Raw genomic sequence first — 18,470 nt, 5'->3', positions numbered from 1 at the left:
ACAGTTTTCTAGCTCCCAAACATTGGTGTTATTAGGGGCCTGTTGCTGTTTTTCCTGTGGGTTTTTAGCTCCTAAACATGTCTTTTTTCACTCCCCCTTGTGATTTTTCAACGGCTTTTTAGCCCCCAAGGCGAGTGTTTTTTAGCAACCTGTTGCTCCTTTTTAAGTGGCTTTTCAGCCACTGGGTGTTTTTTTAATTGACCAGTATTTTTTTTCCAGCGGGGATAGTAGCAGGAAAAGCAGTTGTTGGATTGTGCTTCTAAATCTGGGTATTTAAAAGTCAAAACATGATATTTTCCTAACCAAAATTGAGGGGTTTTGTGTGTCAACCTAACCGCACATTAACCGCAGCATTGTTGAAACATAAAGTTTTAATGTATCTGCTCAATAATTACATGCAAATGTAACATAGCCCTGGTTTGCAGAAAAGTACAATGGCAACATTTTTTCTGAGGATTGGGTTGCAAGTCAATGCCCTCCAGGCTGGATTCCCTCTGATGTCTCAGTGTTATTGTCCATGTCAAGGTTATTAAAAGGGCACAAAAATTATGATGCATGCAGTGTTGTCATCTCATGAAGGTGAATGTTATATTTATGGATAGATGGATCTGCTCTCTCCATCACTTGATGCTTTCGTACGAAGCCCCCACAGCTCCACTGAAACTGGGATGTATAAATTCTGAATGTATATCTGTTGTTGCTAAAACCCATAAACCAACTGTGTTTGTCGTCTCAAGGTCAATTGCTGTGTAACCTGCTCTAAACACATTTCACATCTCCATCCTCCATCCTGTGACACCCACCCACACCTGGAGACACACATTCACACACAGAGAGGGGTGGGTATACGTCACTGGTGCTTTTCCTTTTGCTTTTTGGGCTTCTTAAAGTGGATTGTGGCTGTCACTAGCACTCAGGGAAGCTTCATTAGTCGTCAGAGGGAGGCAAGGCTGTGACTCATGCTTGCGTGAAGAGACCAATGGGCAGCCGGAGCCTGAGATATAAATAACGAATAAAAAAAATATTCTTGAGGGAGAAAGGGTCACTTGCGCACCGCTGGATGGGATTTTATTAGTGCGCTCTGTTGGTATTCCGCCATCACTGGACTGTTCCTTGTCGCGCCTTTGGGTGGCAATTGTACCATCTAGTTATAGTTTCTCTGGACTCGACAACCTGTGAGCCGGTAAGATGCCTTCTCCTTTCATTTCACCAGCGCCCTTCATACATTTATAGGCTTCATATTCCTTTACAGACGCACAGGTGATTGTCGGAGTTATTCTGGAGAAAATTAACCAAATAATCTGATATAATTCGCTGTGCCGTTTGAAAGAAATGAGAGATGAGTGACAGAAGGAATTCATTAAGTGACCAGTCTGTCTCTCACACCACGGTGACATTGAGTGATGATATTATGGGATGTGCTTGTTCAAAGCGCAACTTAATTGAAATGTCGATTGCAGAGTCAATAGGTAAATGACGTATGTTATTTATGGTTGCATCTTATTGATGTTTACTCAATAATTCAGCTTTGATGTGATCAATCTGTCCTGTCATCTACTCATTTAAATTTGAAGCATATTTTTTAATCTTTTTGTCTTTATTTTTTAGAAATTTCAGTGACAGAGACATTTGATATCTATGGAAAAATATAATTTTGTCCAGTATAACGAGAACAAGATATATATTTATTATATCTGCGCCTCTCTGATAACTTAAATTTTTATCTTTTACATTGCCCATTAATGTCAGATACAGCAGCCCTGTGAGGCTTTAATGGCCAGTTGAATGCAAGAAATATTGGAGGCTATCTCCAAAATGAATGTGCCCACATAGGCGCTATGTTATCACCAAGGCTATTCATCCTGATGTGCGTACTGCTGGTGCGTCGTGCGCAATCCTCTCCAAACCGAGCGGCTCAGCTCAACCACCTCTCCATCGGGAATAAATGGTTCCTGCATGCAGTGGATCATTTTACTGATCAAATCCCTGATCTAAATTGACAAATCTATATTTCAGGTGTGTATTCTTTAAGCTCCTAACCCTGGACCATTTGTTTGCAGTTGAATAATTCCCCAGTTGGAGATCAGATAACAGAAGACTGATGGCAACGTCTGAACCGAGAGCCACCGGCGGGGAACAGGACCCCAACTCCGCCAATTTAAGACCTCCGTCCTCAAGTACGTCCTCACACACTCCTTCCTCTGTTAATACCACCGTGATCCCGTATCGATCCCCGAGGGTAAATTCTCGTTAAGGCTGTCCCTCTCCGGAGCGCTCAGGCTGTGCTTACAGAAACAGCCCGCTGGAGCTGACAGGGGCTCGGTGCCTTGCTCAAAGACACTTAACGCAAGGTTTCAAGCCATGCAGCTCCCCCCCTACACACACACAAATCTCTGTCTGCCTCTCCCCTCCTTCCCTGTCTGATAAAGGCGAGTCTCGCCCGGGCCATTTGCTGCGTGTGCTCCGTCGTTAATCATTCCGGTTAAAAACAGAGCCATCACAGCTGCCTGTCGCTGTCTGGCGGATCAGCGGTGCGCACCGAGCGGCGAACCTGGCGCTGATGTAATACGCCATCAAGGCTTTGGTATATATAATGATCCAAGAGCATTTTTTTTTAAATAAAAATGTATTTTTCGATCGAATATAACCCTGATTTGAATTTCCCTCCTGTTTTCCCGCAGTGACGCCTCAGTGTCCGGGTTGAAATCCTCCTTTTGTTTTTTGTTTCCCACAATTTCACAAAAAAAAAAAATGCCAATTTTTATCGATGTCATAATTCATCTTATCTCACTCCCCAGGATGTTTGGGGCCCTCGAGGCTGCATAGATTAGCTGCTCTTGGAGAAATATTCCGCTGCTGCTTTTTTTTAATGTGGCAGAACCTATTTAAACATTAACCTGTGGGGTTAATTCATCATTTTAGGGCCGTTGTCGCGTGCACAAAATCGCGACCCCTTAATGGTGCACTTGAGCAGCCATCTGCAGTGCAACGCAGGGGAAATCATTACAGGTTTTTTCTCTTCGGTCAAATGTAAAAGGAAATAAGCTCCCGAGCTCCCAATGCACGATTCAGTTTCATATTTTCTCTCCTTATCGAATAAAGTTGTATTTTTATTTGTGGCCCCTGGGTGTCGATAAATATGTCTACAAAAAAAATGTTAGACTTATTTCAAAAGTGGAATTTGTCCCGAGAAAAAGCCCATTAAAAAGAAGATGTTTGTTTTGTCTGACTTGCTCGTATACTGCTGCTGGATGTTGCCATTATCTCTCCTCCACGCTCCATCTCACGCCTGGCGGCTTCTAGTGTCTGTGCCTGCGTGTGCGCGCCTCTGTGTCTGTGTGTGTGTGTGTGTGTGTATGCGCGCGTGTGTGTGTGCCTTGGCCTCAGCACACCCCGAGCTGTTCTCTCAGAGTGGAATTGCTTCAGTAAATTTAAATACTTGTTTTTGTTTTGAAAGTTTTCCATCAGGTGTATAGTCATAGCCGCCGCCGCCGCCGCCGCTGCGCGCTCTGTATTTTATTCCCTCTGGCTTCTGCTCCATCTCTGCTCACGCATGTCCATGCTCGGGTGTGTGTGTGAGTGTGTGTGGGGGAGTGTGTATGCATGAGACGCACTAGCCTATAAGTTTCTGCATCACGCCGGCTACAGCCCAGACTCTCCGGCCACGGACATTACCAGCTCGCTCCAGTCACATACTGTGTTTCACTCAATTAATTCCTGCCCTCCTCCGTGAGCTCATTTCACGGGTGTTAATTCCAGTCCGTCCCTTGGCTGGGTGTGTGAGCCGGCGTGGGCCGATTGAACTTAAATCGGAAATGTTATAAGACGCATCCCCTTATGATCAGTGGGTGCTGAGGTAAATAAAAATGTGGATAAATTAGCAGCCAAACAAACATGATCCACTCAGAGACAAAAAAAATCCTCGTATAAAAACATTATAAACCACCCTGCAGTGTTCAGACTCACACACCCGGCCAAGAGCCGTGCGCATCACGCCTCCACTGTGCTCACTGTGCTCCACCAGCTTTCTATCCATCATCCGATCATCCACGTTGTCTCCGCGGCCTGCACACCAGAAATTCAAACGTTCATTCTGTTTTAGCTTACGAATATGCGTGGATGCACGGATGCACACGGAAACTGGGGATGAAGATTTGTGGTAAGTTATTTTTGTGGGCGCACAAAACGCTCCACATTTACGCATCTTATATTTTCAGCCACAGTTTTGACACAAATGCAATTTTGGATGACCAGAATCTTCTGGATATGATTATCTCCCACTGGGAATTTGATATGCATTCTGATTATTTTCCTTTAAATGTTTCATCATAGGGTAGCTCTTATTATTTCTATTTATTTTTAATAAATAACCCCGGATTGAGGCCTGAAATAGACCATGATAAAGGCTGTTATTAGAGTAGGGCTCTCCACTACTGTCACAGCGTGTTTCCATCTTCTAAAGGTCAGTGGACATTAGCCTGTAGGTCTGATGATGATCACCCTCCCGACCGCCCCCTGCACCCCCCACGTCTTTTTCCATCTCGCCACCGAGAGAAAAATCCTCGAGACAGGCCTGGAAATATATGTTATAACGCCCCTCAGAATAATCTGTAAATAAAGGAGTAGTTTTATTTCCCATTCAGATATTTCTTTGCAGCAAAGAGTGCACGGTGTGACGCTGCAGCAGGAAGGAATGTGGCAAAAATAAAAATGTATGGATCTGTGTATTTCCTGCAGCCATAGCAAAGGGAAATAAATGCCAAAGAGGATATTACTGGCCTGTTTGTTATGGCAGAAATCAATTAAGACCCAAGGATCGAATAAGTTTGCCATTTCTGAGAGTGGGAGAATGACCATTATATTTTGATTGGTCTAAATGACATTTTAATGAACCGGAATGGAAATTGAATGGGAATATTTCTTTATGGAGGCCTCGGTAGCTCGATGGTCTCAAATATTGATTTTGAATACGTCATTTAGGATTTAATGAGCGAGGTATTGTGGAGTTTCCATTGCAGAAATTGTGAGAGGGAATATTTCATACACACACACACATCATGCTGCAGATACAGAGGGCCTGTGTGACATCTGATGAGTGATGGAGTTTATAGGCCCTGCAGGAGGCAGTTTGCATCCTTCATTAATCCCTCTGTATTGGCTGTGTGGGTCATCATCACCCTGAGCCGATCAGGACTCACTGGGGTGCGGTTGTGACGCCACAGGGTGGGGCGGGCACCCACGGTGGTCCCTCTTCTAGCTGTGTGTATATAGGTTTGGCCTCCACCAGAAAAACATTTCTCATGAAAGAATTCAGGGCGTCAGGAGCTGATTTTGCACAAGATATATATTTTGCAAAAGCTGCCTCATATTTATAGAATTTTATAGAACATTTGGACATTTATTATTATTATTATTTGTGTTATTAATTATATTTTGGTCTCATAATTCCGTCTTGTGTGCGGGATGGATGTGTTTGGTGATAACTGCTGCCCTCCGCCGTGTAACACCTTAGGGTTCCTGCAGAAGAACAACAGCCTGGATGATAAGGGCAGGCTCGCGGGCCAGAAGAACCTGCTCTCGTGCGACAACAGCGACCGGGACGCGCGCTTCCGCCTCACCGAGACCGACTTCTCCAACCTGTTCGCCAGAGGTGAGAGATACATCACAGCCAATATTAAAAAATAAGCTAATGTGTGCTTTATTAGAGCTTTATGGTCTCATTAGTCACCGGCTCATTACTTGACATTACAGTGGTTGAGATAAAGCTGTTAAAGGTGTGAGGTATAGGGTTTATTAGCTGTTGGCTTTATTATCTTTTATTTCTTTACAATACTGTTTTTACACCTAATAAAAGTCAACTTTCCCGCAGGGGTGTAGCTCCAAATTCAGGGCCCTATGCATAAGCAGTCTCTGTGGGGCCCCTGCCCTTCCTCTCTTGAGCCATGTCTCTCTCACACACATTTTTATTTTTATTTTTACACGTCAGTTTGTTTTATTTCCCTGTCCTGTCTGTCTTTATTTTAATTTTAGAGCCCCAGTTTCTCTTTCTTAGTGAAAGACATGAACGTTGGTGCTCCATCAGATAAGCAGTCAGGAGTGGACTAAACCATTTTGCACCTTTGGGAAATGAACGGGGCCTTGGGGAGCTCCATTATTTTTTTTTATACAAAGTTCAGTCTCTCAATTGATTCAATTCAATTCAGTTTTATTTAAAAAGTCCAATATCACAAATCACAATTTGCCTCAGATGGCTTCACAGCATACAACAACTCCACCAAAAAAAACCCTTTAACCTCAACCTTTTTGTGTCAAGGACCCCTTAAATTGATACAGATTATGTCACAGACCCCAATTTTAATAAGATTTTGCTGCAGGGATTTACGTCTGAAAAGATTTTGGATGTTAGATTTGATTCAGACCAGAATTTTATTTTTTGTCATCTACAGTTGAGGAGATAACTGTGGAGGAAGTAAAACCTATGATGTGAATAGTCTGTCTTATTAATTTAGATGCAGCAATTGTAAAATTCTGGGCCAGTACTGATGCAGATTGTTTTTTGTTTGTTAGTTTTGTTTTGTTATTCCCCCTTTTGCACCAGGAAAACAAATAAATCTTCATTATTATAAAATTAATGACACTACCTTTGAATGAACACAAATTCAATACTGCAAAATGTAAGAAACAACTTTTAATATAACCTTTTTTTTACATGAAAATCTTTTTTTTAAAAATAACTGCCTCAAAAGGCTTTTGTTTACTGTATAGTATAATTCCCTCTCTAATATCTATTTTATTTTGCTGTGAACAACAACACATTTCTCTTTTCAAACAACTGTATTTATTCAAGTTTGTCACCAAAACTACATTTTACAGGATTATATTGAATGCATCATGAGTAAATTACAATTAACCTTCACCCAATAGTCATTTTTACTGAATAGAGCTTGAATGCATCATAATGTAACTCAATGCAGCCTCCATGAGCTGTTAGCTCCAGCCCTGGCTGGTTAGAGCCAACTTAACTCGCTCTCCTCCTGCTGAATTCAAGGCACATTTGTTGTTCACAGTGTAGCATATCAGAGAAACAATAGGGTGCATCCTCTGACATGTTGTTTACTGCATCCTTGTGTCCAAAAGGTCCCAAAAACATTTCTATTGTCCCCTGGATGTCATAGTCTTGAGCTGTGCTTTTTAGCCTGCACAAAAGTGAAGTGACACCACAAACATCAGCCATCTGTAAATGTAATTTTATTTTATGACCGGCTAATGGCAGTCAACAAGGAGAATATTGGCCATACCGATGTGTGCATCCCTACTTATGACTCTTACTCACATTGGGGTCACTTCTATAGTGAATTAAATGTTGACAACAACCTAGGCTATTCACCATTTTTCTGGGGACCCCCTGGAAATCCCTCAAGGACCCCTCACTACTTTAGAGGAGGACACGATTAGAGGCATAATAATGATTAAAACAACATAGAAAAATCAGACACTGGGAGTTGACTTACTGAAATTCAAACAGTAACATACACCCTTTTTTTTTGAAAATTATTCTACATTTCTTTTTGTAACGTGACAAATATTAGGCTCACCTGTTGGTGCATTTCTCAGTTTAAAGCTCACTAGCCAAAATGTATGACCAAAGATGATATGCAGTAGTGACTAATGATATCAGCCAAAGCTACAGTAGGCTCTACTGTTAGATTATATCATCAAAATTATGTTATTCAAGTTCAATTTCAAATCCAGTGCCTATATTGCACATATGCAGGATATTAAACTTAGTTGTTGGTGCACATGTCGACCAGGATCATTAGACACAGCCAGGTGACAAACAAAAACTGGTTAGGAATACAAAACCAAATTTGGGCTTAAAAGAATGACTAAGTGTCCTCTAATTACAGCACTCAATTAAATGGCGGTGATTAACTCGCTCTTGGCTCGACAAAGCGGGACCTACCTCCATCATTCAGGCTAAATGACCCTCTGTCTCCCTCCTCACCTCTCAGACCTGCTGCCAGCCAAAAATGGAGAGGAGCCCACCATCCAGTTTCTGCTGGAGATCGTCGACATCCTCACCAACTACGTCAAGAAGACTTTTGACCGCTCCACCAAGGTGCTGGACTTCCACCACCCCCACCAGCTCCTGGAGGGCATGGAGGGCTTCAACCTGGAGCTGTCCGACCAGCCCGAGTCCCTGGAGCAGATCCTGGTGGACTGCAGGGACACGCTCAAATATGGCGTCCGGACAGGTAGGCCAGGAGACAGGGACACCTTCAAGGCTGAGCTGAGCCATAAATGTGCTGGTTTGAATAATTCATATGATGGTGTGTGTTATTTTAAATATCAAAAGGAGACAGGGAGGTGTTGGAATACAAAATAATAACCTTTTACTCTCTCAGTTCAAGATAGGATATTTTTATATGTTCATATACAAAGCTCAATATCATATCCGAGCTTGACAGTTATAGTTATTAGGCTACATGATTGGGGGGGTGTCAAACAATTTTTTTTAAGCACTGGGGAGGGGCTTATATTTTTTTATTTTGGCGTAGGGGAGGTTCATACAAATTTAAAAGGGTTGTATTTTGTATTTATTCTGCTGCTGATTTTTAAGAAAACAGGCATTTTTTAATTCTTTTAGAAATTGAATTTTAGATTTTTCAAATTTAATTTATGTTGCAGTTTTTGATTTTTTTAAAAAAAATATTTTTTTAAATATTTGATTTTTTTGGGAGGGCTATTTGCCTTTAATTGATAAGACAGTTATAGCATCAAGGAAGGAGAGAGCAGGGGAATGACATGCAGCAAAGGACTGAGGGGTGGAATCAAACCCACGGCCACTGCGGCAAGGCTACATGGGGATGGATTTTTAAATTTCCGATGGTCCTTGGACACATCATGTGCAAGGAACACTTCTGTCAGAAAAAAATAAATTAATAAAAAATTGAGCTTAAAATAGAGATATTTCATCAAAATCTCAGTCTCATTTAAAATTTGACCAAAAATAAATTGCTTGCACGAACTAACCAGCATGCACGACAAGAATGAAAAACTGAGTCTCTTTTTGAAGTCCAGGATTTTAACTTTTACGTTTCAAACATCAAAAGATGGAAAAAATCTTATACTGTAAAACTTATATTATTTGCTGAAATCAGTGAAACCAACAGGCCTATATTTGGGACAGGCCTTTAATTCCTTTCACACAACACTGCTGATCAGCAAAGATGGGAAATACAATCAAAGTGTTTATTTAAGCCAGTATGAATATTACTTGTTTAGAAATTAGCCTTCAGATAATGTATAAATTCTGAATCAATTATTTGATCTGGCTCTGACAGACAGCACATCAGAGAGAGGATTACGGCACCCAGCATACCGACACAACACCACTTTATCCTTTTAAAACAACACTCACAACTTGGATAAATTTTTATGAAAAACCATTTTAATTTTGTTGATCTGAGGACCCTTATATGGACTAAAGGAATATAAGTAACTTACAGGGTAATCGAGGAATGGACGCATAATTAGAGGTAGCCAGCCACCCGGTTTTATACATTGAAGAACTTCTTTAAAAAAATCTCGGCAACCAGACCAGGCCTCTAATTGAGACAGGCCTTTCTTTTTCAACAGTAAAAGGGACTAACTAATTACTGGTGGAGGGAGGGTCATGTATTTTCTGCCGGTCACTTGGGGAGGCTCAAGGAATATTTGCATCTTTGGGAAGGTTCAGAAACAAAAGAGTCACACCCTAGCCACCTCCCTCATCTCATAAATAAAGAACAGTCCCTGACACCTCTGATGGTAGTTTCCCCAAAATGGTGATACATAAATTCTAAAAAAAAACCATACCCTCAGATTTATCAATACTGACAATTTTACTATGCAGAGACAACGTCAGCACACACACCATTAGAGACAAGCTGTTTACCAGATAGTGTACAGCCTATTATTTATTGTCCCCCTGGTAATTCAGTTGACACCCCCCCCACCACCACCACCCACCCTGGACTTAGCCTATTAAAGCAAGTGTCGCCTGAGGGGATCCTAACACGGACTGTTTCAAGCTGTTAAAACCGACAGCGCTCAAACTGTCCCTTGGGTTTTATATATCACGTAGGGTCTGCTGTGTCTACAACTCAACACCACTTTTCATCCACAGACACGGTGTGGGGGTTTTTGTGGAGTTCTCCTGGAGGAGCTGTCCGCGGTGCTGAAACACAAAGCGGCTCATTCTTTGCAGCACTGTGATTAAAATTAGATTTATTTTCTATATATGAACTGAGATGTAACGTTGCACAGATATTTATACTGCGAGCCGTACAGCACCACCTCCACAAGGTGCTTATATCCATGAGTGCACTCAGGCTCCGGGCCTATTGACGGTGACTGTGTGTGCAGGCACCTCAGAGTCTAACTGGCTGTCATATAACCTTGTTACCAGTGTAATTATGTACACTGAGCAGTGCTTTGTCAGATCCCTGAGGTTTCATGGCTGACCAGGGGAATACAAAATCAAACGAGGAGCTGTTTCTTTATGTTTTTTATTTTTTCACAGTCAGATGTAGGGGAGACCGGGGCTGGTTGGCACACGTTTCCCTCTCTGCTGTATTTCTCTGGCATAATGTGTGTTAGAGTAATCAGCCCCGGTCTCCCCTAGGCAGTCAGCTTTAGCTTGCAGGACATTGTAGTCGTATTTATTTATAAAGCTAATTTACTGAAGACAAGGCAGATATATTAGTGGCTCTCTTTGTGACTGTTTTCTCTTTATGTAAGGCATGATTCCCTCAGTGAAGCCCTGTTAATAAGAAAGCCATTAAGATAGTTTGTGTTTATTTTTCTCTGTTCAGGTCACCCTCGATTCTTCAACCAGCTGTCCTCTGGTCTGGACATCATCGGTCTGGCTGGAGAGTGGCTCACCTCCACTGCCAACACCAACATGTAAGTCTTGTACCTATTTTGATGATTTCGGAATGACACTGGGTTATTGTAGAACATTTGCAGTTATCTCCATGGCTGGTTTATGAGACAGTGGGCACAGATATGCAAAAGGCTCCACCGCCTCTCCTACAAAGGAACAGGACACTCAGACTTTATAGGTGTATAGCTTTTTCTTTTTTTGTTGTTGTTTCGCATCTGTCTGCAGTCATTATGCATCTTGTTGTGGTTTTGTGTCTCTTTTTCTTGGTGTGATTTTGTATGTGGTCATTTTGTGTCTCTGTCGGGTTGTTTTGCCCCTTTTTGTGTCTCTTTGCAGCTCCTTTGCATCTTTCTGCGGTAATTTTGAGTCCCCTGGTCGATGGGGGTTAATTGAGTGAGATTTTGCAGGTGAGGTCAGAGGTGCCTGTGACACTTTGCGCTCAATAGGCCTGTTCAGCAATCTATCAATGTTTGCTCCCCAGAGTAAAAACATGAAAATACCAGAGGACTTTTATTTTGACCACATTAAAGATAGAATGACGCCAGAATTAATGCTGAAAAGGCACAAATTGGCGCATAAAAAAAAATAAAAAATAAATAAAAAACACCAAAATAGAGAAAACTAAGCCAGGCGTTTCCCATCATGCCTTGGGTCTTGCTGTCGGCGGAGAGCAACTGTAGCACCTGGCTCTAAAAACTGCGGCCGCCTCTCTCACAAGATTATTGCTGTCTGCTTTTGTATGATGTCAGAGCATGTCGAAATGTCGGACACAAAACTAACTGCCATGCACTGTGCAGCAATCGCCAGTGATCGAATCTGCGCAGGCCTCATCTTAAACAAGCTTTTGACTCAGCAGTGTTCAGGTATTGAAATATGAATGAAACACATTACACACTTGTGACTATTAAAAATAAACCCATTGTCCCCATATGAGGACATATGTCACTGTTCTCCAATAGCTTGGAGAAATCAAAAATGCATAGCAAACAAAAAGCTCTGGTCTCAGGAGGATAAAGAAGACAAACTGTTCTCATACGAACTGCAATGATGTGAACAGCATTTGTTTCTATAACGGAACCCAAACTTCACCCTGAGCTGTTTTGTAAGACATTTGATACGATGCCCCAGAGGGACAAAAAAACAACTTGTTTAATCACCTTATTATTTAAAGTCACAATCTGATAAACACCATCAGCTGTCCTTTTTGACCTTTGACACGACACTGTTATTATCTACACAAGGGAAACACCTCTTCATGTCACGACAGGACAACTTCCAGTTTGTAGGCCACTGGAAACAGCCCCCAGTGGTTACACTCATATAAAGTCATGGTGGGGGTGCTTGTTTTGTTCCCCTCAGCTCGCTCCACAATTAGTCACAAGCATGTGTCCCAACAGCCTCTGAGGGCAGTTATATAAAGTGTTTGGTTTGTCCTGTTGAGACGGTGTATTGACGGACGGTAGGCTGTACTGTATATCAGATGCAACCCAGCCTCAGGGGTGGTTAGATTGCATATTGATCTCAGGTCACAGTTACATGGTGGCCCAGTCTGATAGAGGGCATGAATGAACCACATCCACATCACACACTCTCAACACACACACACACACTCACACACACATACAAGCTGTGAATAAGCCATAACTCTGTTTTATGATCACTGGAATTAAATGAAGAACATCACACTGATATTATAGTACAATATCAGAGTATTGAATACAGATACATGCACACACACTGACAAGCATTTCTGTGCAGAGCCTAATGTTTACAGCTCTGTCAGTTCACTCTCAGTGAAGGGATGAATAAATCGTTTTAACTTGATTCCCTCATTTGAGTAGATATAAACTCAAAACAGCTCTTAATACAGGGTTTCTGCAGATCCTTAAAAAGTCTTAAGGGGTATTTAATTTATCAATCTAAAATTAAGGCATTAATTGATATCAAAATGTCTTAAATTAGTCTTTAAAAAGTCTTAAAATGCTCAGACAAGGGAAGGAGAATTTTATGAATCCATGTTTCACTGTGACTTGTAAAAGCTCAAAAATAATTGGTAACATCTATTCTGTAAAAGTAATTTAACAAATGTCTCTTGTATAAACGTCATGTAGATCAGAATAGTGGAACCACCAACACTTATATTTTGTTTCCAGCCGAGATGATTAAAGGATCCACTGTCTGCTAGTTAGCCATCACTGTAGCCTGGATGATACGAGGAAGTGCAAATGCAGCAAAAATTGGCTGTTAAACCAGATCTGGCAGCATGGCTGAAACCGATACAAAGCAAAGCCTACGAAGCTCTGTGTATTTCAAAGTTTTTCAAACTTGGCATGATGGGAATAAAGGTAGTGAAATCCCAGATGCAAAGTTAGAAACACAATGATGTCATGTTTTGTTAGAAAAATCCTCTGGGCAAAATCGTCCGAGCCAGAGTAACTGATGTCAAACGCAGTGCAGCAGGCAGGTAACTGAAAGTCCAAATGAAAGAAGAACGAAAACTAAAATGCAAACCCACTGGGATAATACAATGAACTCAGAAAATAAATCCAAATCTAACACGAGACACTAGGAAGGAAACAGAGCAGGGAATGACACCAAGACCACAGGGATGAGCACAGGAATAAACACAGATAATCTGACAAGGAACAAAGAGAAACACACAGGTTTATATACACAGAGAACTAATCACAAGAATGAGACACAGCTGGAGTAGGAGGACATCGGCAAAAGGAGGGAAATGGGGTAACAACAAGGGTGTGGAGGGGAACACTAGGGTGGAGCAAACAAGACTGATACAGAACAGGTGTGAAAGGGAGGTCTCTGGGAACAGGGAAGGACTAACGACACAGGTGTGACATAAAAAACAATTTAAATATAACTTACCTTAATGTGTAGAAACCCTGCTTTGATCTCCTCTCTAAACTTAATTTGTTCTCTAAAATATTAACAATAGGCCTTTTTTGCCACACATTTCTATTTTTCTGTATCTTCATCATCATTTGTAAAATTAGGTTTTTATTGATGCATGACTCATTCATCATCACTAATTCACTTTAATAAAGATATCTGCATGCGTCCTATTCTTGCAATCACCATCAAAACGTGACAGCGCAATATCATTTACTTATCCCATTCGGTCTGCATTCAATCACCAGTAATGGTTTCTCTTTTTTACAGTCAGCATACATGTCAGAATGGAAATGAGGAAGCTTAGTGCTCAACTTCATATTTACCAAAACATGCACACTGCTCAAAAGTAAGAAATGACTGCCCTGTGCACTGTGGACACCTACAAAATGTTTTAGATGCTTATTGACAGCCACATTGACAGTATGAGGACTGACTCCAAGGAAACTGCACTCTTACGTAAGGCTGCAACTGACATTGTTTCTTTATCATTTAATCTGCCAATTATTTTCTTAATCAATTGTTTAGTTATTCAGTATAAATGTGAAAAAAATAATAATAGTGAGAACACATCACACTTTCCCAAAAGCCTAAAATCACACCAAGAAAAAACTGTCTAAACTGCACTCAGCATGTGGTGCTCAAAGTATCAAAAAAATACATTTGAAGAACTCAACATCAATGTCTCTTTCCAGAAATCATGACTTGGTTACTCAAGATAATCCACAGACCTTGTTGTGAGCAGTTTCATGGTGAAATTTTTTTTTCACCCCACTTGCCAGACAACAATGTTGGCATTGCATGTTTTTGAAACCATGTTAAATGACAATTTAAGCGAGTCATTACTGTTTCTCCAGCAGCATTTTAGACACCAAACATGAGTGTTTTGTAGCGACTGTTTTTCCAGCAGCTTTTTTAGGAATGAAAACCAGTTGTTTTTCACTAAAACATTTCTGCTTTTCTTGTCAGTACTCTGCCCCCCAAACAAGGTATTTTAAGTCAAAATATGATCTTTTCCGAAACAGAACCGAGTGGCTTTTGTGCCTGAACCTAACCACACATTAACCACAGCATTTTTGAAATGCAAAGTGTCAACATATCCGCTATGTAATATTGTACAAATATAACATATCCGTTGTTGACAGAAATGTACAACGCCGACTACACCCGCCAGCAATATCACCACACAGAAGGAAGCGTGCATCTACTCATGAAGGAGAGGCTCGTGTTCGTGACAGCGAGTGAAACATGAATGGCGTCCTTCTCGGCTGAGCTGTAACATTAGCTAGCTCAGTGGTGCTAGGTGTGCTAGCTGTAGATGCACACTTCCTTCTGGGCTGTGGTACAGTTGGCAGGTGTAGATTTTTTGTAATTTTTTTTGGCATATACTATTACATAGATGAACAGTATGGCCACTGATTTGTTTAAAAAGGCATTTTTTAAAGATTTCGTATCAGCTTATATTGCATCTTATGCTGTCACCAGTATGTGCCTCTTGTCCATGAGTAGATGCACGCTTCCTTCCACACAGTGATTCGGTTGGCAGGTATATTTCAGTAGAAGGAAAATAGTTCCTACATGAAACTGCTCACAGCAAGGTCTGTGGATTATCTTGAGTAACCAGGTCATGATTTCTGGAAAGAGACATTGATGTTAAGTTTTTCAGATGTGCTTTGTATTTTTGGCGCTTTGAGCACCACAAGCTGAGTGACATCTAGTTCCATTATATTGGAGAGAAGGCAGACATCTCTACAGCTGATATCTCTAACACTCTGCAAGGAAAAATATGCATCTTGGATTCTGGGGTGAACTTACTTTTAAATATCTAAGCACAACAAATCCACAGGAGTTTTTCTAGGTGACATTGATCTAGAGACAGAGTTTCGTGGTACAAACTGATGTATAACTGCAGAGACAGCACGACCCGCACAGTGAAAAAAGACCATACGCGATAAGTCATGGGTAGAGGACAATATACTCCACTCATATACACAGATTGAGCATTCTGTATCCTCTCATTATCGCGGCCTCTATCTTCTCTCCCAGACTGGCTGCTAAATAAAAGATCAATGTGAGGATAATAAGCCAAACGCTGGAGCAAAATTGAGACACTTAATTCATCCCATTTCTCAAAACATTAGCCGAGGAAACTACCCTCTCTCAGGAAAAACTTTCCCATCTCATCTCCTGGTTGGAAGAATGCCCCAAGAGACAGGGCCATTGAATTCACACGCTGGCGCACACTTTCATAATGACACACACGCGCACACACACACACACACCAGCTCTGGCTGTCCCAGATACAGCAGCTACGGTTTCCAGTCCATTGACTGCAGGCTCATTGTGAGCTGGTCTTAGCAGATAGGCCAGCTGGGCCCCACACTGACACACAATGTCCTCCGGCTGCACAGAAAACCCTGTCACACTGTGGAAACTGGCTGCTGCGGCTCCCTGCGGAGTGCTCATTCTGGCTCTATTGTCCCCGTGGATACAGACTGACTCCTTTGAGGGGCTGAGAGGAGAGTGTGGCTGGGGGGTCAGAGGGTTAGTCACACACAGACATACACATTCAGAAACCGACTCGCGCACATTGAGTGCCCTTGATGACGATAATAAGGGCATTTAGGGGCCGTCCCTGGAGACGGGCAGGTGACTGAGGGGTAATTTTCACCCTGAAAAGACCAATGATTGGCTCTGATTGTGATAATGATCACCATTATTGTCATTACACGGTGAAATGACTCACACAGAAAAGAGGAATTTTAAAAAGGTGCACTGGTTTGTCCCTTTTATCTGATGTGATTAGGATGCATTTACAAGAAGAAATGAAAGTGATACATCCAACATATTAGGTATTTTTCTGTCCCTTATATGATATAATTTTAACATAATCAAAGAACATCGTATTTTTGAAATTGTGATTCTATCTTTCATCGTCGTTGCTCATACACTCACAATCTGATCTGGTACATTAACCAGAAGCTAATTTCCCAATCATCCCGTGGGTGAGCCCTCACCAGGAATAATTACACAATTCTTTTCTCTATTTCCTGTGTTTTTAATTCCATCCATCATCAACCGTGGCTTTCACTCTCTTCTATTTTCTCTCCTGTTCTCTGCTGCTTCTTTTCGCCTCGTTGTCCTGTTTCGTTTTTGTACGCATCCCTCGCTCTGCTTCCATATCATCCCCTCCTCTTCCTTTGTTGTCCTCTGTCACAGTTTCCTTCAGTGCATTGTTTCCCTACAGCTCCCTCCGCTCACAGCCTTTATCTCTGCTCCTCTCTAACCAAGCTACCAAATCCCTTCAGTCCTTGTTTAGATACTGACTTGTAAAGAAAGGAGTGGAAGAAGAGAGGAGATGTTGTTGTTGTAGATGGTAATGGTGGTCGTGGTGGTGGTGGTGGTGGTGGTGGCTGATGGGGGTGGACGAGTGTTGTGTAACTGGCCTCATTTTAAAGCAGGGTAAACAGGGATCAGTCCTAAGGGCGTGTGTGGGAGGCAGTGAGATGGCCTGTCAGTTAGCGAAGAGCTAAAGCTCAGGCCTCAGTGTGAGAGCTGGTTTTCTGTGACACATTTAAAGGGATAGTTTGGATATTTGAAGTGAGGTTGTATAAGGTACTTATCCATAGTCAGTGTATTACATACAGTAGATGTCAGTCGGCATGTCACCAGTTTGGAGAAGCAGACAGGAGTACCGACACAGAAGCTAAGTAATGTACTGCTGTGGATGGGGTCAGCAGAAAAATGTATTTTCATTATCTGAAAACATCAATATCATTTTAAAAGGACGCTATATTAAAAATATTTTCACTGCTTTACCTACGGGGTACTGAAGCTGTTATCTATGCTCTCTTCAAAGTCAGACTCAGAATCAGTGATTTAACATCGCTGAACACAGGAGCTGCTGGTCTACCACTGCCTCGATCAGATAGTTTGTGTTATTGTGTGACCTTGGTGTTGTAAAGGGTTAGTACAGATTCACCAAAGTCACACAATAACACAAACAAACTAACTGAGCGAGGCAGCGGTAGACCAGCAGCTCCTGTGTTCAGCGAGGTAAAATTAAAGGAGTCTATTGGCTTTGACGAAAGCATAGATGAAGAACTGAAGCCATCGACGGCTTCTCCATCCGAGCAGGCTGTCTGACGAAAAGGTAAAGCATTGAAAACATTCTAAATATAGCTTACACTTACAATGGGTTTTATTTTTATTTTTTTAGATGGCTAAAATACATTTTGCTGCTGCCCCCGTCCACAGCAGCAGGGGAGAGCAGCCTTAAATGTTACACGTTACAGTTGTAAGGTGCTACGTAAATGTCATCATGGCTTCAAACCAGTTTTACACAAATTAAAATCCAGGTGAATTTTTCAAATCTAAAATTTGGGTTTGTATATTGTGGAGCTAAAATCCACACAGCTGTCTGCCTGTATCTGGTCTTCATCAGTCGGCATAGTTTCCACATGTCATGTATGCCAGTTCTGGTCTGTAAAGAATGACAAAGCACAGGTGCGTCCAGCGGCTCATTTGTAACATGTTACATTTTTACCTGCCTGGACTTGCGAGCACAGCTTTATTACTAAACTTGCTAAACTCATAACTTGTATGCCTGCTTTTCGTCAATTAAACTTGTAGATAT

General features: G+C 41.6%; 1 protein-coding gene across 4 annotated transcripts in view; it reads left to right on the top strand.

Annotated features, from left to right (window-relative positions):
- Positions 1–850: 850 nt before the first annotated feature.
- Positions 851–18,470, top strand: part of LOC126382976 (glutamate decarboxylase 1-like) — a 28,845-nt gene continuing 11,225 nt past the window's right edge. The window contains exons 1-6 of one of the 4 annotated variants that reach the window (XM_050033294.1): positions 851–1,183; positions 2,061–2,177; positions 4,103–4,159; positions 5,513–5,650; positions 8,013–8,255; positions 10,857–10,947. In XM_050033294.1, coding sequence (XP_049889251.1) covers positions 2,102–2,177; positions 4,103–4,159; positions 5,513–5,650; positions 8,013–8,255; positions 10,857–10,947 — 605 coding nt within the window. In that variant the 5' untranslated portion in view covers positions 851–1,183; positions 2,061–2,101. Of the gene's footprint in view, positions 1,184–1,206; positions 2,178–4,102; positions 4,160–5,512; positions 5,651–8,012; positions 8,256–10,856; positions 10,948–18,470 lie in introns of those variants that run through there. The other 3 variants (XM_050033296.1, XM_050033295.1, XM_050033297.1) reach the window with 3 other exon arrangements.

Source organism: Epinephelus moara, chromosome 21, assembly GCF_006386435.1.
Source record: "Epinephelus moara isolate mb chromosome 21, YSFRI_EMoa_1.0, whole genome shotgun sequence".
NCBI lineage: Eukaryota > Metazoa > Chordata > Actinopteri > Perciformes > Serranidae > Epinephelus > Epinephelus moara.
The sequence above is the reverse complement of the archived record's forward strand: the minus strand, read 5'-3'. Positions and strand labels throughout refer to the sequence as shown.